Source organism: Camelus ferus, chromosome X (assembly GCF_009834535.1).
Source record: "Camelus ferus isolate YT-003-E chromosome X, BCGSAC_Cfer_1.0, whole genome shotgun sequence".
NCBI classification, from domain to species: domain Eukaryota; kingdom Metazoa; phylum Chordata; class Mammalia; order Artiodactyla; family Camelidae; genus Camelus; species Camelus ferus.
In genome coordinates this window covers 92,233,912-92,261,407 of record NC_045732.1, presented here as the reverse complement: position 1 = coordinate 92,261,407, position 27,496 = coordinate 92,233,912, and the positions used below count along the sequence as shown (strand labels likewise).

General features: G+C 50.4%; 1 protein-coding gene across 1 annotated transcript; it reads left to right on the top strand.

The window, feature by feature from the left end:
• Positions 1–384: 384 nt before the first annotated feature.
• XPNPEP2 (X-prolyl aminopeptidase 2) lies at positions 385–27,496 on the top strand. Its single transcript, XM_032474519.1, has 21 exons — positions 385–712; positions 2,896–2,966; positions 4,470–4,580; positions 5,762–5,825; positions 6,801–6,905; positions 7,159–7,245; positions 8,134–8,280; positions 12,176–12,277; positions 12,873–12,954; positions 13,237–13,432; positions 14,200–14,289; positions 15,429–15,538; positions 16,135–16,212; positions 17,308–17,379; positions 19,374–19,434; positions 20,743–20,812; positions 21,320–21,424; positions 21,823–21,882; positions 22,363–22,439; positions 24,832–24,921; positions 25,504–27,496. Exons 1-21 carry the CDS (start codon positions 664–666, stop codon positions 25,696–25,698), a joined length of 2,022 nt encoding a protein of 673 aa, XP_032330410.1. The 5' UTR covers positions 385–663; the 3' UTR covers positions 25,699–27,496.

Sequence of the window (27,496 nt, the reverse complement as noted above, 5' to 3'; positions counted from 1 at the left end):
GCAGGCTTCCTTTCTGCTAGGGGCTGCTGGCGCTTTACATAGGGGACTCTCCTAAGGGGACTCAGGCTCAGTTCAAGAAAGTCACTCTCCAGCTGGAACTAACTTCCCTGAGGGGTGCAGTGGGGCTTCACAGGCACTGAGGACAGAGGACGCTGGTTTTTCCTGAGACAGGCCAGCTTGAAGAGGGAAGAGGGATAAACATCTATCTCTAAGCAAAAGTGGGGCTGGAGCCAGAGCCCTGGGTGGGGGAGCTAATGGGAAACAGCTTGTGGAGGGAGGAGGACAGAATTCGGGAATGGCCGGGGCTGGCTGCTAACGAGGGGGCTGGGAGAAGCAGGCTGATTGGGACCAGCTGCTGATCTGCTGTCTCGGAGATCTTTGGACTCTGCCCGGGGCGGGCTCACACCCTATTCCGGGTGCCTGAGAGCCAGCAGAGGCTGCCTGGGGCAGTCTTTCTCCACCCAGCCTGACTCCTGGAACCCTCAGAAACGAAAGACCAGAGGAGGACTCTCTATCCACCAGCTGGAAGCCTCCTCCCCACCACCAGCCCCCACCCCCTGGCTGCTCCTGACCCAGAAAGGCCTGGAGGAAGAGGCCAGGGAAACCGCCCTGCCCACTCTCCCCTGACCCTCCATCCACCCAGCACCGGCAACTGAAGACCCCATGGCCTGGGCTCTCTGGGGCTGCTCCCCCTGGCTTGTCCTCCTCTGTGGTATGTGCATCCCCGTCTCTCTCTCTCCCACGCTGTGAGGGCAGGTCCAGCTGGAGAGCAGCTCCAGCCTCTCCGCTGTGGGCTCAGAACGGGTTGGAGTGAAGGCTGGGCCCAGGATGTCTCTTTTTCTCTTGGTCCTCCTGTCTTGAGGAAGGGGAGCCCCAGGGCCAGCTCAGCTCAAGTATGGTTTGGTCCCTTTCTATTCCTACCTGTTAAAGAGAAAATGATTCTACCACTTGTTAAAAGAGTAAGGAAGACTTTATCCAAGACTATTGCAATAGGGGTGCTACAATAGGGACGAAAGATCGGGCTCAACTCCTAACACAGCAAAGATGGCTGAAGGCTTCTTGTCAATGAGCAGAGGGAGGGGGTTGGTGGATGGCAAATTACCAAGAGAAGACATCAAGGGAAGGGGGGTTCTTGCTGAAGGCAAGCTAGGGTGATCAGATATCAAGGATGGGAGATGAGGAATTTGATCAGATAACAAGGTTTATGAGATACTAAGGGTGGAGAATTCTCTCTAAACTGACTTAGCAGGATTCCTGCTAAGACTGGGCAATGCAGGCCCAGCAAGGACAGGATGGACATGGAAGTCAAGGCCTAGTCAAGGAGAGGGCTTGGGGGCGACTAACTAAAGTTTGGTCCTTATCACCCCTATGATGTCCTGTTTGTCCTCTTTGATCACAGCTAAGTGTCCAGCTCAGCATCCTCCATGCCCACTCCAATCTGGCCTTAGGGAGGCCTCCCTTCCTTTTGCTCTGGGGCGGCAGGGCCCCACTCATTCATTCAGTACCCAGTTGCTGAGCGCCTCCCCAGTGCCAAGCCCTGTGCCAGGGACCACAGAGTGGTTCGACTCCCACCTTTGGGAGCCACAGCCCTGGCCTCAGAGAATTAGCAGTTGGAGTGTCCAGAGAGACATGGGTTGGCTGCATCTTCCTTATGTTGGTGTCTTAGTGCCACAATTTTGCCAGAGATCCACTCCTATAGAAATGAGTGTTCATTTTCTTGAGTCAGTAGAGTGAGTGTCATCTCCCCCTAGAGTTGATGAGACTGAGACAGACAGGTAGGGTATTCATGGTGTTAGAACCCAGCTGTGTTCCTTCCATCTGTAGCTAGATTCACTCAGAAATTAAAAGTATAGTGTCTCGGCAAACTCTGACCTCCATTACCCTCTGGGGAGAGCCCCACTAGAATGTGGGGGGCCGGAGCGAAGGCCTGTCAGAGACCATTGGACTTCCAGGGTGTGAAGGCCCAGAGCCTACAGGACTTAGCCCAGAGCTGACACTCAGCAGTACCTAAGAAATGTTTGCTTGACGAATATTGGGTGATTCTCTTTGGGACACACCAAATTTGAGGCAGAGCCCTAGTTGGAAAGTCTCTACACATTCTGTCCCTGCTGTGGCACCACTCTCCCAAGATTGGCTTTTTTGTACTCAGATGACTCAGGGGCGAATCCCTGCTCTAACATGGACTCACTGTGGCAAAACTTGGTGAGTTACCAAACGTAGCTGGGCCTCGGCTTCCTCCTCTATAGAAAGTAGACAATAATACCCACCTCACCAGGTTGTTGCAGGTGTCAAATGAGACACTATAGCTCAGTCCCTGAGTTCAGAGTCTGGCACATAGTAGGAGCTCTTTAAATGCTAACCCACCTTTCCCCACCAGGGGACGATGTCAGCCTGGGATTGCCTGTCTTAGGCAGAGATTGGGACTGTAAGAAATGGTACAAGTGGGCCTTGAATTTAAGTAAACCCAATATATACTTAATTAGATTTATAGAAGGGTAAAACAAAGGTGGGGTGATTATTTAACGAGATCCTCTAGAGCATTTAAGAGAAAATCTGATTACAAAAATTTAATTTACACACAACTTTTCCAGTTTGGTAGACCCTGAAAAGACCCAATTAGATTAGAAGGAAAAAATTGATTTAATGAACACTAAAACCCATCCAAAAGTGGCAATCACTTGTCGATGAAACAGGTTTCTTTGATTGTGACCCAGGGTGCCATCCAATTCAGCCTGATTTTCTATGAAATGTGATTATTTTTATCCTCAAGTAGAGTTGGACAGCATCTCGTGCTTCAAAGGATGGAGGCCCTGCGGGGCGGCTGGGGACACGTCTCCCTGCTCTCTAGGAGCTATTTGGTCTTTAAGTGACCCTGGGTTTTTCTCTGGTTTCTAGCTTGTGCCTGGGGCCACCCAAAGCCACTGGACCAGAGAGAGGATGTGAGAAACTGTTCAATCAGCCCTCCGGTGAGGCCCTGCCTCCGCCCCGCCCAGCCCCACCCCCATCCCCACCCCATTGCTCCCACCTTCCTCTCCATCACCCATGCACTCGACTGCTAACCTCTGCCTCTACCAGCCTTTCTCCTGATTTCCGGACTCTGGGGCCACTGTTTCTGATTAACCTCCCTCAGGGCGGGCAGCACATTCTCAGGTGTCGGACATCCGCCCCCATCCCTCCCTCCCACCCATTCCCACGGCAGGTTATCACCCCCCTAACCCCCCAACACCCCCCTCCCCGGCCTGGGCCTGGGCAACTGGCCTGGAGGCAGGAGGCCCCTCGCTGGCCTTTAGCTGAAGCTGGGCAGAGACCAGGAGGAGGATGGAAGGAAAGCAAACAAAAATTCTAGAGGAACAGGGAAGAGGGAGGCACTGAAGGGAAGAGGGTGGAAGACAGAGGGCTAGAAGAGCCAGCGGAAGGTCAAGAGAGGGAGGCCTGGCATGTGAAGATTGGGAGAAGACCTGGCATATCGAAACGGGAAGGTCGCCGGCTCCCTAGCTGGAGACCAGAGTGATTCTTTCCACAACCAGCTTAGAGTGCAGAAGAGCTTCCCTGGGCCAGAGCAGGCCAGAAGGTGGGAGCTCGGGGGCCTGCCAGCAGGTCAGTAAAGTCTCAGGACAAATGGGATACACCTACCTGTTTTGTCAACTTTATGAGACCACTGGGGAAGGCAGGTAGGTGGGCAAAGCACCTGACTTTTCTATGAAAACTAACCTGGATCTATCATTGAGTAGAAGGCAGAACAAAACAAAAACTCCATGCTTTTTAAGATAAAATCATCTTTAACAAAATGTCTGGCTTAGAGAGGATCTTTCTGGACAATGTCCCAAATTGCTGGGGGTACTCATTCACTCTTCTCGGCCACTTGGGACCAATGAGTGGAAACTTGAAACAAATCCGCAAGGTAGGGCTGCCAGATGAAATACAGGGCGCCCAGTTACATCTAAATTTCAGAGAATGGATAGTTTTAGTATAAGTATGACCCAAGTAGTGCATGGGACATACTTACACTAAAACATTATTCATTGTTTACCTGAAATTCCGATGTGACTGGCTGGGCACCCTGTATTTTGAGTTGCTAAATTGGCAACTCTACCTCAAGGTATCCAAAGAAGGCCCATCCCTTGGCCTGGCCCAGCACCAGGGCTCAGACCCTGCAGTTCTCGCCCACCTCTGACTCCAGACTCAGACTCAGTCTCAGGTCCCATTACTGTCGCAAAAAGTCCCTCTCCAAGCTCTTAAACACCTCCATCTCCACTCAGCCCAGACACCTTAATCTAGACTAACCCATGACATCAGCTGCTGCCCCATCCCTCTCCGGGCTGATCCAGCCTACCCACCCCCAACCCCTGCCTAAGGAGAGGCTGGTGGCTCCTCTGGAGGCTGGGGGCCCCGGTATCATTTTCTCTAAGCAAAGTGTGTCTGTGTGTGTGTGTGTGTGTGTGTCTTGGTGTCTTCCTGTCACCTGTCAGTACCTTCCAGTTACTGCGGTCAATACCACAGCACAGCTCACAGCCCTGCGCCAGCAGATGCATACACAGAATCTCTCTGCATACATCATCCCTGATACGGATGCCCACATGGTAAGGGACAGCTCCTCCCTGCGCCACCCAGCCCTCCCCCCCGCTACCCAGACCTGACCTAAGAGAACAGACCACAAACAGGATGCTGTTAAGACAGAAGATGGAAGACAGAGGAAGGATTTGACAGGCAAAGGGAAGTAAGTGGGAAGCTTGGACATGAGTGTTTCAGGGCAACTGAGAGAATGTATCCCTTTACATAGGAGAGCAGACATGGCCAACTCTCCTTGACCTCTGGCAATGAAACTATAAACAACCTCAGAACGATTTTGATCAATTCCTAGATGGCAGATCAGAATGAATGTTTAGGACACCCCTGCCCTAGGAGGTTGGAATGTGGGCTGAGAATTGAATTAGAAGAACCCTGAGCTTCCTTCTGGCTCAACCCTTCCCATCACCTGGTGGATGGAGCGCTGAAATTATCCAGAGTCCAAGACTCCATGAGTTTGGGGTGTAGGCTGGGAGTAGGGGGTGCTGACAGGAAAGAAGGTGGTCTGAACCAGAGCTACTTTTCCCAAAGCAGCACCTCTGCCCACCCATCCCACCCTTTCCCATCCTAGCTCCACCTCCACCCCACCCACCTTCACAATACCAGCCCAGTTGGAAGAGAAGGCATTTTCAATGTCAAGCAGATTACTTGAATTAGTTTTCCCACCTGCTGAAAAGGCCTGAGAAGCTTGGGTAAGTGCCTGAACTTCTCTGAGCCTCAGTTTCCTCTACTGCAAAATGCAAATAATGAGATCTATCTTCAAGGATTATGAGAACCAAAACACAATAATGTGTAGAGCTCTCTGCAGAAGGTATTTATGATGTACCCATTATATTGTGCTAGACTGGGGGCGGAGGTGGACAGCTGGAGGGGAGAACCCAAAGGAATTAAAAGACATGATCCCAGACTGCACAGAATTTGCATCCTGGCCAGGGAGACAAGACTTCTTTGCAGAAAAGTCCAGTGCTGGACTATGGGGTTTAGACGCCAAGAAAAACAGTTGTTCAAAGGAAGGGAGGATCCTGAGAATTGGGAGAGTTCCAGGGAGCTTCCTGGAAGAAGTGCCCAGTGTGCTTGGGCTTGTAGGACTGGTTGAATCTGACTAGACAGAAAGAACTGGGATATGGTTGGGGGGCCTTCCATGAGGGGTGTAACTCCATAAAGAAGGCTAACGATGGTGTTGTTGATTTCCTAGAGCGAGTATATCAGCAAATATGACCAGAGGCGTGCGTGGATGACGGGCTTCACAGGGTCTGCAGGTGACAGCCATTACCCAGCCCCCAATGCTTCTGTTGGGAGACCCAGAGTGGTCATAGAAGCCCTGGTGTGGCTAGTTCTCAGCAGCCAGGACCTAGTGTCCAGAGGCCCCTGCTGTTCCATCTGCCTCCCCTCCACCACTCCAAAAAGGGTCACCATGGCCCACGGCTCATAGCCCACCAGCCACATTTCTGCATGAGGGGCACTTCTTTTCCATGCTTTCGGCCTCTGCACAGCCAGGCCCAGCCTGGGCTCCATTTCTGGGGCAGTTACTACCTCTCTATCTAGCCACTAGGAGCCCACTGATCCCCTTCACACAATGGCACTTTTGGGGACAAAGTTTTGCTTTGCTGGTCCTTTTATAGACAACATCACCTCACATGGCCAAATGAGACACAAACATAGAGGTCCTTTATGGGGTCCCAGTTGCAGAAGGGGCCTCCTACCCTGATCCTGGCCCCTTGAATGAAAACTAAGCATCACTTGCTGATCCTTAAACATCCCTCCCCTGGGCTTCAGGCTGCCTTGCTTGCCTGTCACAAGCCATTCTCTTTGCTAAAGCCACTGGGTTTGGCTTCCCTGCCTGTCCTCAGTTAAGCCCTCTGCATAGTGTCCCCATCAGCCACTGCGTCTTGATACTGACTGCCACACCTTCTTTCCTGAGAGCACCTAGACATAGCATGGGCTTTTTTTGGATTGCCAAAAGCAGACCCCACTCGTCCTGCTAAATGCACCCTTAGGAGAGGCCCTCGACACAAAGCAGAGATGCCCAACCCAGGACACCCTTCCAACTAGCTTCCCCCAACACTCTCTTTAACATCTCTTGCCTCACTCCTTTCCAACGGAGGAGAGAAACTCTTTCCAGAGGCCCCTTGTGACATTCTCAGAGCCAGCACCGCATCACACAGTCGCTAAATAAAGCCACCCTTTAGGGGGAACCTTCCCCCTCCCCTCCAAGTTTCTCTGCTCTGCCCCAGGAATTGCGGTAGTGACCATGGGAAAAGCAGTCCTCTGGACTGACAGCCGCTACTGGACCCAGGCTGAGCGGCAGATGGACTGCAATTGGGAGCTCCATAAGGAAGGTAAACGATGGCTTGGATTTGTTCCCCAAGCCCTGGAACTGGACTGGGTTCAGGAAGGTAGAGGTGAGGGGGTACCTGCAAGGCTGTGCTGGGCCCCTGGGGAAAGCTCAGGAAATTTGAAGCCATCCCTAAACTTTGCGGATGATATCAAGGAGGACAAACATAGCAGAACTGTCACAGACAGAAGCCCAGCTGGAGGGCCTGGGGTTGGCCCTGGAGGTGACCTCAATGTCTCTTCCTGTCTTTCTCTCAGTTGGCACCACTCCCATTGTCACCTGGCTCCTCGCTGAGATTCCTGTTGGAGGGCATGTGGGCTTCGATCCCTTTCTCTTTTCCATCGGTATGTTCTTCCCTCATCCCTGGGCTTGCCCACACCAGCTCGGGTGACTCAGCCCCCCGGGAAGTAAAGAAGCACACCTTGGTAGACGGAGGAGCAGGGTGACTCGAAGATCGAATATTTGAACTTGTGGTTGCAGAATATTTTGCAACAAGGATGTATTCCTGGATTGCATCTTGAAAATATATTTAAAAGAATAAATATAGATTTTTTTAGTCAGGAATGCAGAGACCCAACCTAGAAGACTCAGGGAATCATTAAGACCTAGCAGACGAGTAGGCCAGGATGTTCTTAAACCCAGAGCCAACCTCTGTGTTCTGGAATTCTACCAATTAGGGCACTAGAATCTTCTGGAAAGAGCTTGGAAGGGTCAAAGGAGTCAAGAGGGCTTCTGGGTAAAGCAGCACCGTCCCCTCCAATTCCAGGAACACAGTGCCCTGAGCTCTGATGCCCCAGTTAGCTGGCCAACCTGCCCCCAGGGGTGACGTGCTCATGAATAGATCCTGAAAGGCTCCCGCTTCAGAACTGACTTCTTTGCCAGCCTTTCCAGTGGCCTGAGTCTCCCATTCCTTTGGGCTGTGGCATTGAAGCTCAGTTAAATGGACAGTGTTAGAAGGAGGGCCCCACAGTCATCGGCACTTAAAAAGACGAGCTTAGACAACTGGTGATGGACAGCATTGGGTGGGCTCAGGGCAGTTAGGCTTTGAAAGCTGAAAAAGGAAGGTGAGAGGACATAGCCCAGGAGGGCCAGTCTGCTAGGACTGGCCCTGGCAGCTGGGCTGCAGGTGCAGAATGGGAGGCCAAGGGGACAAGAACTCACTTTGCCTTGGTCACAATTTTTTCTGAGGTATGAACAGGCAGGGGACAAGTGATTCCTTCCTGTCTCTGCAGACTCCTGGGAGAGTTATGACGCAGCCCTCCGAGAGTCTGACAGAGAGCTGGTGTCCATCACCATCAACCTTGTGGACCTGGTGTGGGGGTCAGAGAGGCCTGCGGTGCCAAGCGAGCCCATTTATGCCCTGCAGGAGGCATTCACAGGTGATTTCCCAAGTTGGAGCCACACGGGGTCCCCGCTGCTGCTCCTCTGGTTGAAAAATTCATCCTAACAGGTCCCAAAGCAATGGTTCTCAAAACTTCACGTGCACCTGAATAGCTTGGGATGCTTGTTTAAAATATAGGTTTCTAGGCCCCCTCCCCTCAAAGAGTTTGAATCAGAAGTTCCTTAGACCATATTTAGAAATTGCTGGAATAAAGAGTGTCAGGATTGGACGTGAGATGGAACAGGAAGGGAGGAAACAAGGGAGTCAGAGAAAGATGGGGAAAAAAAAACTTACCCCTTCAAAGAGAGAGAGATTAAAAAAAAAACAAAAAACCATGAGTTGTAGTAGTGAAGACTGGTTTGTACTGAATCATTCAGACCTTGACCTCTGGCCCTCCTGTGATGAGGAATTTAGATGTCAAATGGCTGGGGTCAGATGGGCTGGGGTGGAAAAAGGAAGCAAAAACTAAGTTCAAGGTCAGTCTGTGGCACAGATTAGGGTTCAAGTTTTGGTCGAACCACAAAGGAAAATTAACTGACCCCCCAGAATTCTAACATCAATAATCTTGACCCCACTGACACCATCTAAATGCATCATAAAAGAACAGTATGCTCTATGATTCTTATAAGTAGTAACTAAAATCCTGACCAGGACCAGGATACTGATTATGAATCAATGCCTTGGCCACCACCACCCCCTACCTCCCTAGGAATTCTGAACAAGCCCATGGATTCCTAGGATTATTGGGCAATCTGAGAGGCCGCTTACCACATGCAGGTCTCCGCACATTCCTTGTTTGGAAAGGAGTCCAAAAAGGAGGGAAATTTCAAAATAGCAGTTCTGATGAAACAAGTCAAAATTGTGTCCAATTTTCTTTATTCATTCTGATGTAACTTGCAGAATCATTCTTTCCGCATCTTGACACAGTTTTTAAAGGAACTTGCGATCCAAGACGGTTCAATCCTAAACAGAACTCATCCCATTCTGATAAAGAAGAGTGCAGTTATGTCAAGAAGAGGAGGGGATAAAGGGGAAAAACTTCCAGGGACTGGGAGAGAAGTCACGTGGATTTTATCACTTCCCACAAGCTGGGGGAAGCCACACCCTCGCAGGCTGCTAGCCTTCAAGGAAAAGCCATCTGGAGCCAGAGCTGGGCCAGGAAGCCCAAGAACAGAGTCTCTAAACTTATTGAGACAGGAGACACTTTCTCTCCAGCCACTCACAGGTTTTAAAGGGGCCAAAGGGGAGAACATGAAAAGTAGTTAGTCCAAGAGACCTGTGCGTATCAGACAATTTAAATTGGCTTTTATTTACTGCCTCAAAGATGTATCACATCCATGAACCTTGAAAGCATAATTCTAAGTAAAAGAAACCAGCGAAAACCCCATATTGTATGATTCCATTCGAGTGGAACATCCAGTGTAGGCAAATCCATGGAGACAGAAAGCAGATTAGTGGTTTCCAAGGGCTGAGGGTGGGGAGAGGGGAATGGGGAGGGACTGCCTAATGGCTACAAGGTTTCCTTTTAGGATGATGAAAATGTTCTGGAATTAGATAGTGGTGGTGGTTGCACAATCTTGTGAATGTTATGAAAAGCATTGGATTGTGCACTTCAAAATGGTGAAAATGATACATTTTAAGGTATGTATATTTTCCCACAATAAAGTAAAATAAACCTTGAAAAAAATGTATTGTACCCAAAGCTTTAGTTCTTGTTGAATAGTTTTACCTGTATGCAGAAAGATGTTTTTGATGGCATTAAGTTATTTATGCTCATCTCTGAGCCCACCTAGGACCCTTAATGCTTATGACCTTCCATCAGCAAATTCCTAGCCCTGCCTAGGGAAAGACCCTATATGCATCACCGGGAACAGGAAAAAAAGATGAAAATCAAAGTCCTAGCACCAGGATACGAACATCCCAGAAAGGACGGCTCTGTGACACAGAGTTTAAGGACAAGTTTGGAGACTAACAATGTTAGCAAGATAGTCCAGTGTCTATACTGATTAAGATCTGAACCACATAGTCAAACAGACCTGGATTCAAGTCTCACCCCTTGCCAACTATGAAAACCATAGATAAGTCACTTTACCTCTCTGAGGCCTCAATTTCCTTATCTGTAAAATGGGCCAAGTAAGGATTAAAACAATGTACACAAAGTGCTTAGCCCAGACCCAGGTGGCTTTCTTTTTTTAAGTATAGTCAGTTTACAATGTTGTGTCAATTTCTGGTGCAACAGCATAATAGTTCAATCATACACATACATGCATATATTCATTTTCACATTTTTCATTATAGGTTACTATAAGATACTGAATATAGTTCCCTGTGCTATACAGTATAAACTTGTTGTTCATCTATTTTATGTATACTAGTTAGTACCTGCAAAATCTCGAACTCCCAATTTATTCCTTCCCACCCCCTTCCCCCCACCGGTAACCATAAATTTGTTTTCTATTTATTTTATTGAAGTATAGTTGATTTACAAAGGTGTGTTAGTTCCTGGTATACAGTATAGTGATTTAGTCATACATATACATATTCTTTTTAATATTCTTTTTCATTTTAGGTTATTGCAAGATATTGAATATAGTTCCCTGTGCTATACAGTAGGATCTTGTTGTTTATCTATTTTATATGTAGTAGTTTGTATCTGCTAACCCCAAACTCCTAATTTATCCCTCCCCCCCCCTTTTCCCCTTTGGTAACCATAAGTTTGTTTTCTATGACTATGAGTCTGTTTCTGTTTTGTAAATAACTACATTTTATCATTTTTTAGCTGCCACATATAAGTGATATCATATGATACTTGTCTTTCTCTATCTGACTTACTTCAATTAGTATGATAATATCTAGGTCCATCCATGTTGCTGCAAATGGTATTATTTTATTCATTTTTATGGCTGAGTAGTATTCCATTATATATATCATATATATGATATATATTATATATATATATATATATATATATATATATATACCACAGCTTCTTTATCAAGTCATCTGTCGATGGACATTTAGGTTGCTTCCATGTCCTTTTTTTTCAGTTTTTTTTTCTTTTTTTTTAACATTTTTTATTCATTTATAATCATTTTACAATGTTGTGTCAAATTCCAGTGTAGAGCACAATTTTTCAGTTATACATGAACATATATATATTCATTGTCACATTTTTTTCTCTGTGAGCTACCATAAGATCTTATGTATATTTCCCTGGCTTCCATGTCTTGGCTATAAGTAAATAGTGCTGCTATGAACATTGGAGTGCATATATCTTTTCGAATTAAGAGTTTTCTCTGGATATATGTGCAGGAGTGGGATTGCTGGATCATAAGGTAACTCTATTTTTAGTTTTTTAAGGAATCTCCATACTGTTTTCCATAGTGGCTGCACAAGTGGCTTTAGTAAGCACTGGGTTACTGCAGGGGAGAGGATTATACATGGCCCAGTCCTATCCCTCTGCCCTTCTGCTCTCCTGATCTCTGTTCTGCATGCTTATTTATTGATCAGCAAGTTATACCAGACTTACTAAACACCAAGACACCATTCTACATTACAAATATTAATTAATTTGACCTCATAACTCTATTGAGGTAGACAGTATCATTATAATCCATCTATATTTTACAGATGTGCAGAGTAAGACACAGAGGGGTTAAGTAATTTTCCCAAGGTCATACAGCAAGTAACAACAGAGCTAAGATTTGAACCCAGACAGTCTGGGTCCAGAACTCATGCCCTTAATGACTACACAAGTAAGAGTTTGGTTAAAGAAAGGGTTCTACTGCTTGTAAAGGAATGGGAATCTATTGCCCTAAGGAAGACCTCTCAGGAACAGAGTGACAAAGAGAAGGGATGTCACCTATGCTCTCTTTGGGCTTTTATGTTTCTAGGGAGTACCTGGCAGGAGAAAGTATCTGACATCCGCAGCCAGATGCAGAAACGTCACGAGGCCCCGACTGCCGTGCTTCTTTCGGCGCTTGATGAGACAGCCTGTGAGTATGGATATGTGGATGCAGGTGGGTGCCTGGGTTCCCCTCAGCCTCCAAGCCTCCTGGGCCCTGCAGCACCGGACTCCTCCCACAAGAGTTCTGAGGTCTCCATGGCCATGGCCTGCAGGAATTAAGAAGGGTGAGGACAGGAGCTCATGTCCACTGAAGAAGGAAACCAGGAGTCCGCATGCAATCTGGGGCCAGCCTGCGGGCCACCAGCAGACTGGGTGACCGCAGCAGCAAAGGCTCCTGTCTCATGAAGGGGAGGAGGCCCAGCAAGCACCTCCCAGCCCCGCCTGGCCACGAGTCCAGGGCACTCACACTCCCAGCTTTAGCACCCTGTGTAGCCCTATTCTGTCCTAACGTGGCTCCAGGCTTCTCAGCTGACTCCAGCTCTGGGTTTCACATATTCCGGGGACCCACTGAAACTGTGCGCTGACTGCTGGCTGCATATCTATCTGCCTTTTCCTGGGAGAAAGGGCCCCTAGGACTCACTAGTGCTTCAAAGACCCCTGAAAGACAGAAACATTCAGGAGCAGATGATGTAGGTGTGCTGCTGGGGATCTTTGGGGCGAAAGCAAACAATTCTCTTCCCCAGGGCTCTTCAACCTTCGCGGCAGTGACATCCCTTATAATCCCTTCTTCTATTCCTACACGCTGCTCACCGACTCCTCCATCAGGTAGGGCTTGTCCTTGGCGTGCAGTCACGACTTCCTCCAACCCCTCACTGCCCCAATGTGCAGCCTTCCCAGGAGTGGAGTGCCTGCCCCAGCAGGACCCTCCAGGAAGCCTCTGATCGGCTTTTCCTGACTCTCTTGATCTCTTGTCCCACGTACTCCAAATCTGGTCTGCTTAGCTGTCCAGCGCGGGATTCCTCTGACCTCCGGGAATAAAGGGCCTCTAGTCTTTGGCCCTGTGCCTAGAGGCTCTCAGGACCCTCCTGGTCTTCCATCTCCACCCAGGTTATTTGCAAACAAGAGTCGCTTTAACTCTGAGGCCCTGCAGTACCTGAACTCTGGCTGCACGGGCTCCATGTGTGTGCAACTCGAAGATTACAGCCAAGTCCGTGACAGCGTGCAGGCCTACACCTCCGGAGACGTGAGGATCTGGATTGGCACCAGCTACACCTCATATGGGCTCTATGAAGTGATACCTGAGGTGGGTCTGCCAGGCCCCGGCTCATGCCAGGCACTACCCCCACCCCCCACCAACAGCCCTGTTAAGTCTCAGCCTGACAGAGTGGCCACAGCCCCTCAGTCAACAGTGGTGCAGGGAGTCCCCTTTTAGGCCTCTCTGAGAAAAGACGGAAGAAGAAGCAGGACGTTTGTCCACGGAGAGCTCGGATTGTCGAGGAGGCCAGGGGAACACAGCCTGGTAGAGCAGAGGCTTTGAGGTCACCAAACCTGAGACTGAGAACTGGCTGTTCAGTGACCGTGGACAGGGGACTTAGCCAATCTGGGCCTCTGTTTCCTCACCTGTAAGATAGCACTAAGAGTCACAACCTCCAAGGGGTTGCTCTGAGGAAAATTAAAGAGATAGTGCATAGAAAGCCTGGTGCCTGACACACGGCAGACGCCCAATAAATGGTAGCCGTTATGCTATGCGGTGTGTGGGAAACACACTGTCAGAACAGCCCATGGATGGGCAGGGGCCAGGCTCTGATCCTTCACTGAGCACTGGCGGGAGCCGGGAACAGGAAGGGAGGGAGGGAGGAGGAGGGAAGGGAGGGAGACAGGGGAGGTTAGGCTGGACAGGGAGGACTAGGGAATCCCTGCACAGAGAGAGAGCATGCAAGGGAAGGGCATTGCCACCCCAGGAAATGGCCAGTCTCATCCCAGCTGGAGTTTCCTGCCAATCCTTTTCAAACACGGCCGGGCCGTGCCTTAGAGAGGGCTCCCAGACCTCTTCCTCTCTGCCTGCAACAGGAAAAACTCGTAGCAGATGCCTACTCCCCAGTGATGATAACCAAGGCGGTGAAAAACAGCAAGGAGCAGACCCTCCTCAGGGCCAGCCACGTAAGTCCAGGGGCAGACAGACGAGCCTTTGGAGAGCTCCCGGTCTGATGGGTTAGAAAGGAGATCCTGCTGGAGGAGCCTGAAGAAGGCCCTCAATGAAACATAGAAGAGGTCGCCAAGCTCCTGGGTACGCACTCACGCTCCATCCCTTGCTCCCAGCATGGTACTGTGATGCAGAGCCCCTACCCTGCAGCTATGGTGTCTGAGTTCAAATCTCAGTTCCTCCACTCACCTCCTAGCTGGGGGACCTTAGACAAGTCACTTCACCTCTCTAGGCCTCAATTACCTCATCTATAAAGTGAGGGTCATAACTGTAACCTACAGCATAGGTGGTTGTGAGGATCAAAGAAATATAGCTGTATTATATAATATAAATAATATGTAATAAATAATGTATGTTTAAATATATTAACTAACATACAATTAATATAAATATATTATACATAGTATATATACATACATTTACATACATATAAATATATAACTATAGAAATACATGATATTTATAAGTATATAGTTATATATGTATAAATATAATTATGTAATTATATATTTTATATATATTGCTTTGAGCACTGCCTGGCACATTCCAAATGTTAGATAAGTGTTATCTGTAATAATTTTCTCACCAGTGGAGGGGATGGTTCACCCCTTTGGATATTCCTGTTAAAATTAGGATAAGCTGCCTAGTTTTTTTTTTTTTTTTAACTTTTCTTGTGGAAAATTTTAAACATATGCAAAAGTAGAGGAAATAGCATAATGATCCCCAAACTCCATCACCCAGCTTCAACAATCATCAACTCAACTTGAGGCCAATCTCATTTCCTCTACAATCCCACACTCATTACCTCTACCCCCTACCCCCTGCGGCTGGATGATTTTTAAGCAAGTCCCAGCTATTTTATTGTTTCTTCTATCGACACTTCAGTATCTCTTAAAGAGATGAACCCTTTTCAAAACATGACCACACTCTGATCATATATATAAACATTAATAAGAACCCCTTAATATTATCAAATAGCCAGTAAAACCCTCACGCTTTTAAATCTCATCTCCCAAAGCAATCACCCCATTGCCTTCATCCCGGAGCCCTGGCTGAGACCACTCCTCAGTCGGCTTCTCTGCTTGCCCCGCTCCAGGTGCGGGACGCCGTGGCCGTGATCCGCTACTTGGTCTGGCTGGAGAAGAACGTGCCCAAAGGCACCGTGGACGAGTTTTCGGGGGCAGAGCAGCTGGAGAAGTTCCGAGGGTGAAGGACCACAGCCATCCTCTTCAGCTGGGCTTAGTGTGGGGGTGGGGGGTGGGGGTGGGGGCTGGGAGGGGGATTGGTCTCCTTACTTACGGAGGAGGGAAGACCTTCTTTGTATTTGAGGGCTTCTGTGGAACAAGGAGTAATAGGTTCTTGGGTGGTCGGGAAGCTGGGCAGGGGTGTTGGATGACGTTCACCAGCTCGCTGCAAGCGGGACAACTTGAAGGGCCACAACCCAACAGCGCCCCCTCGTGTCTGATTCAGGCATGGGCCAGTCTCCTGGGAGAGGCTAACTCAGGCGAGGTTGGCCCCTGGACCACTTGAGAGTATCAGGTTGAGGAGGGAGGTTCCCTGAGAGTCCACTTGGCCCAGGCCTTAGGCAGACCGTAGGTTTGAGGCACTGGGGCAGTTTTCCCATACAGGGAGCTAGGCTTCTTCCCTCTTGCTTTACTAAGACCTCACTGTGGGACAAAGGTCTTGGTTTCCCAACTTGTAAAATGGACGTAGAGGACCCTCACTTGCCCTTGTTAGAAACCCTGGGGCCCAGCCCAGTCCCTGAGCCCATTCATTGACCACTCCTGCCTTGTACTTTCCAGAGAAGAAGAGTTCTTCTCTGGATCCAGTTTCGAAACCATATCTGCTAGTGGCCTGAATGCTGCCTTGGCTCACTACAGGTACTTCAGGAGAAATAATTTTCTGGGGCTTTCTGGGGTACCTGAGTCCACATTTAAGCCTTGAGGCCTTCAGCATTGTAGGGGATGGGGGTGGGGAGTGGAACCCAGTCAGAGGTGGGGAATATCCTTTGAATTAAAAGACTCTAGTAATTACCCCACTTCCCCCAACCTCAGCCAAGAGGCTGGGACTTTGTGAGCACTCAGGGCAGAAGGACCTAGAAGGGAGACAAAGCTGTTGCTGGATTTTTTCCTTGGCTTCCTGTAAGTTATGTTTCCTAATTCTTAAAGCTCACAAGCACATGGGGAGAGAGGCCCATTCACTCAGCCAAGGCGGGCCCAAGAGGTAGGCTGGCCAGATGTTTGGCTCCATAGAAAACAGAAACCTGCAGGCCGGCCTGATGAAATTTGAGGGAGAGGGGGAATGTCAAGCTGACCGGATGCCTCAGCCTGGTGAGGGCAGAGCTGGGAGAGGGCAGTTGCCCTCCAAGGGCTGGCCTGGCCTATCCCAGAATTCCCTCCCCTGGCATCCCCAAGCCTTCAGCTGTCTTGGCCCAGCCCCTTGTTCCCACTAGAGAGTGACATGGTAGGAATTCCTCAGCCCTACCAGCTCCTGCTCTCAGCCCCACCCTCCCTTCCTGAGCCCTGGCTTCTTGGGGCTCTCTGCTCCTGGAGGCAGCAGGTCGTTAGATAAAGCAATGGACTGAGAATCTGGGTCCAGGCCCAGCCCCCTCATGCCTTTCCCTCGGGGCCTCCCCTCAGCCCCTTCTCTGCAGGCCTGTTTCTCCTGATATGAAAGGAGATGGCTGGGCTGGGTGCTGCCTAAGGCTCTCCCACATTCTGTGCTCTTTCCTATCCCCCCTCCCTGGGTACCAGGGCCTTGCCTGGGCAGGTGCGGGATGAACAGCTGTGTGCTGAGGACATTAGCAGCAGAAGCTCAATAGTCTCCCAGGACCCTTTGGGAAATAATGATGCCCCCAAAGGAGCTAGAAGGTCAGCCCCTAGGGGTAAGGGGGTTCCTCTGCTTTTGCTCAGGACCCCCACCCCAACCAGCTCAGGGTCAGGCGGCTCCTTTATCACCATCTCTCCCCTTCCCAGCCCAACCAAGGAGCTGCACCGCAAGCTATCTTCAGATGAGATGTATCTGCTGGATTCTGGGGGGCAATACTGGTATGTACTCCTTGCCCAGCCCTGGCCTGGCTGTCTCAGCTCAGGCGTCCCCCCCAAAGCTTTCCCTTCCTGGGCTTGGATCCTTCGTCTCAGAAAGGAGAGGCTTGGATTGAATGTGCCTGAGTGTCCTTGCCATTTTCACATGTGGGAGTCCCTGCACAGTGGGCAACAGACAGAGGCCAACATGGTGGCGCTGCCCACATGTGCTACCCTGTGAGAATCAGGAAAAGACTCTCCTTGTAAAATGCTTTTTAAGCCCGCACATTATTACACAGTCCAAACAGCCATGCTCAACTGCCCTGCCTGGCTGCACAAACACTGCACCCATATTCTCACACCCACTCATGGACACCATGGACACGGCCCGCGTGCCACCAGCACGATGCACACTCCTCAGCCCCCTGTCCCCCCACTGCACGGTGAGATGACCATGTCAAGGGGACTGGGGACAGGATCAGGCCTCCAAGAGCAGTAGGCAGGCGAGAGACACAACCTCAGGGGATGCCTGCAGCACAATTGGGACAGGGCACACCCATCAGCATGGGGATAGGTCTGTGCATAGATATCTGTGTATGTTCTTCTGACCACATGCATGACCACAGATAGGGTTATACAGAAGGACACTGTCTCCTGCTCCAGGACTCCACAATCTGTGCATCCATTTGTGTATGCTCACTGAAATTAGTACGTACCCATGCAGTGAACGGCATTCCTTTAGATGGGTTACCCTTGTACAGTGCATGACCTGAACACTCAGACATGACAGCCATGCAGACTAGGCTAAGCCCATTCCTTTCAAATATAGGACCAATAATTCACCCGGGAGCTGATCTGAAATGAGCTGGAAGATTTCCCCCTCTCATCTAGGGAGCAAGTGGAGTGTGGGAAGTTTAGACAGGAGGAAAGGAAGGGATGTGCTGAACTGATGAAAGAACAAGGAATAGTTTCCCATCCTCTATCCTGTGCTGAATGTGCTAATGACAAAGGCTCTTTGCTGGGCTCTGGGAGCCAGCCTGGCAGGCGCGCAGCCCAGCAGCCTTTGCAGTCTCCAGCGCGGCGCTGTGCGTGCTTGAGATGGCCGATGCACAAAGGGGAAGTGAATTTGTGGGGCGTTGCTGGATTGGGGCATGCTCGAGCGGGGTGAGGCCGGGGAAATGGTCACCTCACTTCCTCTTCTCTCCTTCTGAGGAAGTCGGCACGCCCTGTGACCTGCTCCCAAGGAAGAGTCCCTAGGGCCCTGGGACCATTACCCCATAACACCCCCTGGAGTGGCCACAGCGGCCAGCCTAGGGGAACGGCTGCAGGCGACTGTTTGGCTTCTGGCTTCAGGTCACTGGGACTCTGAGCAAATCCCTGGGGCAGATCCGTGTTTACAGTGGACAGAACTGTGCAGAGTTCGGTGCTTGCACCAGCCCTGGCCTCTCTGAGGCTCAGAGAGGGAGACGGCCTCATGGCTTCAGTTGCGTCATCTGTGAAATGGGGATAATAAAGTCAGGTCTGCCTCCCTTTCCAAGGAGCTGCAAAGTGTTCTGCAAACGGTCAATAAGTATATGAATGTGTGAGTGTTATGATCTCTCTGGATCTCAGTTTCCTCTTCTGTGAGAATGGGACAATCCTGTCCTGCTTCCCAGGAAGCCTGGAAGAGGCCTTGCTTTTAGAGCCAGGCTGGCCCAAGGAAACCCAGATTCACAAAACAGCCAAAATGGGTGGGGGTGAGGGTGGAGGATGTATGTGGGGAATCGGAATTATTAGACAACACGGTATTGTGATACCATGTGAACGTGATAGCTTTGCAGAGCCCCTTCCTGCTTAGACGCTGAGGATGGGAATTGCATGACAACAGCCATCTTGTTTCTGTCTGTCACCTCCCTCCCCGCCTCCTTCCCAGCCCTGCCCCTCAAACCCCCGTGGAAAGCACATGGGAAGCACATGGCCATGATCCTTACCCCAAGGTGCTCAGCAGAGCTGGACATGTTGATTGTCCTTCTCCACAGGGACGGGACAACAGACATCACCAGAACAGTCCACTGGGGCACCCCCTCTGCTTTCCAAAAGGTAAGCATTGGACCTGATTTCCCTACCCACGCTCACCCAAGGGGCACCCAAGCAATCACTCCACGAAGAGCCATTTGATTGTATGGAGGCTGATACTGAGGCCCGGGGAGGTTAAGTAGTTTGCCCAAGGTCACACAGCAAGGTTGTGCCAGAAAACCTAGTGTCCCTGATTACTCCCCAGAGATATTTCAGGCCCCCAACAGGGCCTCAGCCCAAGCTTATCATCTCATGTCAGTAGATCAGTGAACAAATATTTCTCTAGTGCTGTCTGTGGGCCTAGCCCTGTGCTCTGCAGAAAGGTGGAAGACAGGCATTCCATTCCAGGTGGAGAAAACTGACACCAGCCAAGTCTCAGAGGTGGAAGGGAAGAGGTGGAAGGTTTTCAGGAAGTAGCGAAGGCTGATCCACTTGGGGCTGAGGCGGGGACATGGTCTGTGTGCACTAGGGGGCATCTGTCTGAGGTGGAGAGCAGGGGACCCATTCATGCATTCAGCAAGCAGACCGTGGCTCAGACATTGTGCCAGAAAGAGAAAGAGAGAGAGAAAAAACAAACGCTGGTCAGGACTTAAGGAGCTTGCAGTTCAGCGGGTAGGTCCACTGCCCCAGACTGTCGGGCAAAGGATGACAAGCCTCTGTGTGTGTGTGTGTGTGTGTGTGTGGTGAAGGGGGTTTCACCACATTGCCACAGCGAGTGACCAGGAGAAGAGGCCACTGTCAGCCCACCTCTCTTCCCTCTTTCTACAAGGTAACAGGCCCAAAAGAGCAAGGCTGACCTGCCAGATAATCAGGCCTCATCCCAACCTTAAGAGAACTAATGTGAGATGGTGATAATGGCAGCAAAGGGCACTGAGCTCTATTTGAGCATTTAGTCTGTTGGGAGAATCTTACACGCATGAGTCTACCTACTCCTCCTCACCACCTTATGAGCTGGTACTGCGATTGCCCCATTACAGACGAGGACACGAGGCACAGAGCGGTTCAAGTCACTTGCCCAAGGTCTCAGTTTGTGAGTGGCAATGTCAGGATTCCAGCCCAGAGAGTTTACCTCCCAAACCCCTACTGTCACAGCCTCAACTCACCATCACCTACAAGCATCCCTGTGGACCAGCCAAAGGGATCTGAGTGGACCAAGCCCCAGCTTCGGGCAGGTCCTCCTCAGCCTCCTCCGGCTGTCTTCCAGAGCCTGGGTGACCACACACGCGTACGCGCCTCCCCTGCTTCATACCCCAGCCCAGGCCTGGGCCCACACACCTGTGTGCACACAGGCTGCGCAGCTGGAAACTCCCGGCTTCCTCCTCTCCCCATCAGGAGGTGTATACCCGTGTGTTGATAGGAAATATCGATCTGTCTAGACTTGTCTTCCCAGCTGCTACATCAGGTGAGTTTCAAAACCCAGGCTGGGCCCAGAGCCTTAGGCCCTGATGTCACTGCACCCAGACCCTGGGAGACCAGTGGGGCAAGGAATATATCATCATCCCATCCATTGTCTAGATAAAATCCAGCCCAGAGAAAGTGACTTGTCCAAGGTCACACAGAGGGTTAGTGGGAGAGCCAGGCCTTGAACCCAAGCCTGTCTCCTAATCTAACACAGCAGCTGGAGCCGGAGCTCAAGGGTGGGGGTGGTTAGCGTGGGCTGCAGCCATCATGGGAGGATTCCTGGAGGAGGCAGGTGTCTTGACAGATGGGGAGAAATTGGAGTAGAATCCTCAATCTAGGTAATGGGTACAATGTAGAACAGACTGGAGATAGGGCATGGTTACCTGCCTCTCAGGGGCCCCTTTCCTCAAGCACCATCCTAGTGGCTAGTCTAAAAAAAGAGAGCAGGAAGGGGCAAAGCCAACAGTCTAGGGTCCAGCCAACTGACCAGAAGCCATCTTTGTTCCAGGGCGAATGGTGGAGGCCTTTGCCCGTAGAGCCTTGTGGGATGTTGGGCTCAATTATGGTCACGGGACAGGCCACGGCATTGGCAACTTCCTGTGCGTGCACGAGTGTAGGTATCTCCTCAGCACTCCCCTGAGTTCCCCCTCTTATGAAAGAGGTGGAGCGTTTCACAGGTATGAAAACGACCGAGACCCACAGAGGTGCGGAGACCCACACAAGGTTAACCAGCTGGTGGGGCACTGGTGCTCCACAGGGTAAGTGAGAAATACTGGCATTCAGGAGGGCCCCAGAGACAGGAGTGGCAGGTCAAGGCCCAGTGGCTGACCGGTAGATTCCAGAGAAATAAAAGCCAGAGCCAACCTGGTTTGTCCCAGCCCCAGGTAGACAATAGTGTGGGGGACAAACGCTGCTAAAGATCCCCAGTTACCTGTTCTTCCCCGGAGCTGGCTAGTTTCCAAGCTGCTGAGCGCAGGAGAGCTGACACCATGCCTGCATCTCCCTTTCCAGGGCCAGTGGGATTCCAGTCCAACAACATTGCCATGGCCAAGGGCATGTTCACTTCCATCGGTAAGGTTCTCGGGCTCCTCCAGGACTGCGGTCTAGGGGACGCCAGCCTTCAGGGAGCACAACCCTGCAGAGGCCCACCCCGGCTCCACCACTGCACTCCCTCACCTCCCCAATCCCAAGCCCCTTCATCCCATACCCTCACTTTGCCTGTGGGATTCGGTTCTTAACTGTACATCCAAACTCCAGAGTCTCCAGTCAAGTGCTGAACAGGACAGTGGCACACAGGGATATGGAAGTGCCTCCAGGAGCCAAGTGGGAGCTTGAGTGTTCCCCGCTGGATTACAAAGGAGGCTGGAGGATCTGAGGCCTGGCAGGTTGACTCTGCATAGCTATTGAGCATCTGACAATTGGGGCAGGGGTCTGCCCAAGCCAACAGCAGGGGGGCAGCCGGGCCCTCCAGTCACTCCTCAGTTGGTACAGGAAACCTGGGCTTGGGACCTCCCCCTGCTTAATGTCACCAGCATCTCTTGGGTCTCCCAGAACCTGGTTACTATCAGGATGGAGAATTTGGGATCCGTATTGAAGATGTGGTACTCGTGGTAGAAGCACAGACCAAGGTAAAGTGCCACTGAGATGGGCTGGAAGTGTGGGCAGTGTGGCACTGACTTTGGGCTGCTGGGGACAAGGAAGATCAAAGGGGGAATGTAATGTGTGGGCATGAATTTATTTGGGGTCTTCCTTAGCTCCAGAAAAATTCCATAAACCAATTTCTTAAAACTTTTTGCACATTAGAATATTAGAATCATCTGGAGAGCTTTTTTTAAAAATGCCAATGCCCAGGTCCCACTCCAGACCAAATGAATCAGTACCCCTGCCCTAAATCACTGGTTCTCAATGCACATAATAATCACCAGGGGAGCTTGTTAAGTATAAAGATTCTATATAACAGCAACCAACAAGATAAAATATCTAGATACAAACTTAAAATGACTTACATGGATAAAATCTCTACTGAGGGAACATAAAGAAGATTTAAGTAAATGGTGTTCTCTGGAAATAAGCCTTGATATTATGAAGATGTCATTTCTCCCTAAATTAATCTATAAATTTGAGACAACCTCAGTCTCAACGCTAACTGGATGCTTTTGTAACTTCACAAGATGATAGTAAAGTTTATTTGTCAAAATAAACATGCAAAGATAGCTAGGTAGCTAGGATAATTCTAAAAAAGAAGAGCAATAAAGGAAACTAGCCCTTTCACATATTAGCACACACTACGAAGCTGCCATCACTAAGACAGTAAGACACCAGAGATGGGAGAGACAGATGGAACAGTGGAACAGAATAGTCCAGAAATAGACTCTCTGATTTCCATAAACAAGATGGGAATTTAGTTTACTATAAAGCTGGTGCTTTAGATCAGTAAAGAAGAGAGAGATTGTTTAATAAATGGGCAGAGGGACAAATGGCTAATTATTTGGATGGGGGGAATTAAACTTAAGAACCTCACTGTCACTAAAATTCCAAATGGATTGAGGTTTAAAGGTGAAACCACGAAAGAGCTAGAAGAAAACCTATATGACTTCGTTTATAATCCCAAGGTGGAAAAGGGTCTTTCTATGTAAGACCCAGAAGTCATGAGGAGAAAGATTGATAACTGACTCAATAACTAAAAAAAAATCTATACGGAAACAATACCATAAACAAAGTAAAAAAATGTATGGCAAGTAGAGCACGTATGTCAGAGAAGGGGTGAATTTCCATCTTTTCTCATAAGTTTTTAAAAATCAATAAGGCAAAAGAAGGGAAAATTTTTGAAATGGGCAAGACATAAAGAGGCAATTCACTGAGATCAACACCAATGGTCCATAAATGTGAAAAGATGCTCAGTGATACCCAGTGCTGGTGATATTTTGATGATACTCAGTGTCGGTGAGCTTGTGGGGAAACGGACACTCTCACACATTGCTGGGGGAAGTACAAATTGGTATAACCTTTCGGGAGGGCAGTGTGATAATATCTATCAAAATACATATTAAAAATGCCTGTACCTTTTGTCTCAGCATTCCCACTGCCAGATATATAACTTCTGGATATAGTCCCCAAAGGTCACCTCATCTAAAGATGTTTATATGATGATGTTGATTGTAGCATCATGGTAACAATTTAAAAAGCGGAAACAGCCTAACTATCCATCATTGTTTAAATAATCATCTGCATACTATGGACCCTTAAAAAGAATGAGGTGTACCTCTCTGTGCTAATATAGAGCACTCTCCTAGGTTTACTATGGTGGGGGGGGTGGCGGGGGAGAAGGTGCAGTAAAGTGTACAGGAGGATCCATTTTGCATGAATTTTTAAAATATATACATATATACTGTATATGCCAAATATGTTTTCAGGAAGGAAAGCAGGCAGGGAGGAGACTTTCCATTTCTGTTGGGTATCTTTTTGTAGTTCAGACTTTCTAAGCACAAACTTGCAAGAGCTCTCTGGGAGATGGGAATTGGGGGCTATTTTTTCCTTCTTTATACTCAGCTCCATAGATACATCAACGGATAGATACACAGCTAGAGATGTGGATAGATAGACAGAGATAGAGATAGGTAGATAGAGATGGAAATTAGATAGAAAGATATAAAAACCTAATACCTTAAAATTAATTAAATGTAAGTTCCCAGTCCTGCTCTAAAGAGTCTCACTCCAGTGGCCTGGGGGACAGACCCCGGAATCTACACATTTAACAAGCTTCCTAGGTGATGTGGATGCACACACTTTGAGAAATGCAAGCCTTAAACTTCAGAAATCAAGAGGGAAGCACCAAAGGCGGGTGGCTAAATGGTAGACTGGGGATGGGGGGTGGCTGAGGGCAGTGCGTGGGGCTCAGGCTTGACAAAGGCCAGTTCCCTGTGCCCAGGGCTTCTGGGTGGAGGGTTCCCTCCCTCTCTTCAGCCTAGCTCCTCCCCCTTGCTCACTCCCTGCTTTCCTGCCTTACCTGTGGCCCCCCAGTACCCAGGGACCTACCTGACCTTTGAAGTGGTGTCCTTGGTGCCCTATGACCGGAACCTCATCGATGTCAGCCTGCTGTCCCCCGAGCAGGTGAGCCACTGAGTGCCTTCTCCCTGGCCCAGGGCCTCTCTCGCCTCTTCTCCCCCTACCCCAAGGCCTTGACCCTTCCCCTCCCTCGGAAGGGTCCACACCAGTGACACCTATAGGCACACACTGGGGCGTCCCTCCCCTCCTCACCTGACCCCAGAGCTTCTAGAACTCTCCGGTCAGACCAGCCTGTCGAACCCCAGGTAGTGAACTCCTGGGGCATCTGAGACTTGGCCTCTGGACTGTCACCTCATGTCCTGAAACTAAAAGCAGTCCCTTCCTCTCTCTGGGCCTCAGTCCATTCTTCTGTGAAATGGGGATAATAATGCCTGCCCTACTCACTCTCATTCCTGGGCCTGAAATCCACTCCCACGCCCCACCCACCCCATGCACATCACTGCGACGTTAAACGGCCACCGTGGAGAAGTGCCTCTGAAGACCCCAGAGAATGCCTGTGGCCTGATGACAGCTGGGGACCTATGGGGACCAGTGGGGACCTGGGGCCTGGGGGCACTGGTTGGCACCAGGTCCTCACCTCTTGGCAGCTCGGCCTGGGGAGGCCCTCACCTCTCCCACCCTTTGCAGCTCCAGTACCTGAACCGCTACTACCAGACCATCCGCGAGAAGGTGGGCCCAGAGCTGCAGCGGCGCCAGCTGTCAGAGGAACTCTCCTGGCTGCAGCGACACACAGAGCCCCTGTCCGCCAGGGCTGCACCCGCCGCCTCCTGGGCCCCTCTGATGACAGTCTCCACTCTCGCCATCCTTGGCTGGAGTGTCTAGCGCCTCGAGACTACCCTCCTGACCCTCTGGCGCAGCTCCCCTCACCCCATACCACCCCCGCCTCAAGAGCCCCTGCTGATCCATTGCCTGGAAACCACTGCCCTCAGCCTCCTCCTCCAGGACCAAGCCCCTGGGGTGTGGGGCTTCTTGGTCCCAGGCAGGACCCTGCTCTGGGCTTAGACATTTCACCCTCAGCTCCCAACTCCCAGCCCCGGGACAGGAGAGCCAGCTAGTCCCTTTCCTCCTGTGAGCCCAGTAGATCGAACCTATGAGCTGGCAGAGCATGTTGCTCCCCTCACCTAAAAAAAGACCAATGCAGGGCAGTGCCCTCCCCGCCAGGGGCTCCATGCCCTGAGAGAGCCCCAAGCTACCACCACCTGCTGGATATAGCCAGACCCACGCCGGCTCCTGACTTACTGGTCTTCCTGCACCCTGGAGGCCGCCTCTGGCCACCCCCACTTGTCCTTGGCCCTACAGTGGCCTCTGGGCTGCAGCCCACAGGCTGAAGGAACAAGGGCTGCCTCCAGGCTCCCTGCTGTGCCTATAGAGGGAGAGGAAGGGCGGGTGGCTGAGTCCTCTGGCTGTGTTACCGCCACCCCAGGGTCAGGGAGATCAGCCAGGGAAGGGGCATGTACACCAGCCCCAGGGACATCCACATGTGAGCCCATCGCTCCTAAACCTTGGGGGGCTCCATGCCAATTGACAGCACAGGGAGCTAAGCCATAGGAATTTGGCCACGGGATAGGGAACCACTCTGGAATATGGCCCTAACCAAAATTGGGAACAGACTGATAGCTGTGTCCAATCACTATCCCAGACTTCCTGGCACGTGGGTACCTTTGAACTTTCCACAGTGAGCCACAGTGACAATGCTGTTGACTCCTCCAGCATCCTTGGATGACCTTTAACCTGTGTGGGCAGAATCTGGTTTCCCCATTTTACAGATAGAAGAACTGAACTCCAGAAGGAGTGGAACCTGTCCAAGGACACACTGTTTGGTTAGGACATGGTAGGGCCAGAATGGGTCAGCAGTCCAGCTCTTTTACCTTTGGCACCATGCAGAATCCCTTAGCCTACCTCTCAGCCCCTTCCAAGTTCACTGAGCCAGCTGCCGGGGGCAGGGGGAGGGTGGGGTAGAGTTTTCTCTGGCTAGCCCAGCGGTTAGCCACCTGGGCTCACATCCTGCTAAATGCTTGAAACAGCCTGGCAACAAAGCCTGGCAACAAAGCCTTCCTCTGGGTTTTGCATCGTCTGCTGTGCTGCCGGGGACTGCTGTTACCTGTGGCTTTTGTGGTGGGGGAGAAAGGGGAGGGGTGAGGTGGGGGTGGGGATGTGAGGCTCCCAGAAGCTCAGTTGGGGAGCACACGTGCTTGAGAATGTGCATGTGAGCATGCGTGCGTGTACGTGTATTCGTGTGCATGCCACGCCCAGCTAACCACCTCCTGTGCTAAAGGTCGTGTAGCCTTGTGGACGGTACAGAAGGGAGCCCCTTGCTGGGGGCTTGTCAAAGGTGGTCCCAGAAAGCACCAGAGGAGCACAGTCGGGGCAGGAGAGAACCAAGTCTCTGGGGCAGAGTACTGGGCAAAGACATCAGGCAGAGGAGTCCCCTAGGCGGTGACAGGTGAGGGTGACCTGTGACAGTTATCACTGCTGATGCTTGCACCCAAAGGCCCCAGTTCTGAGCCATGATGAGAGCCTGTAGCACCCCAACAGTGGGCCTCCCTTTGCTGAGTCATTTGCTCCCTCACAAGCTCACCCCATAAAGACAGCCACTAATAATATAATTAGTCATCATTGC

Coding starts and splice junctions, on each gene's coding strand:
- XPNPEP2 (XM_032474519.1), top strand. CDS start 664: ATGGCCTGGGCTCTCTGGGGCTGCTCCCCCTGGCTTGTCCTCCTCTGT. Junction 7,246..8,133: donor TCCCTTTCTCTTTTCCATCG/GTATGTTCTTCC, acceptor CTGTCTCTGCAG/ACTCCTGGGAGAGTTATGAC. Junction 16,213..17,307: donor GCTGCCTTGGCTCACTACAG/GTACTTCAGGAG, acceptor TCCCCTTCCCAG/CCCAACCAAGGAGCTGCACC.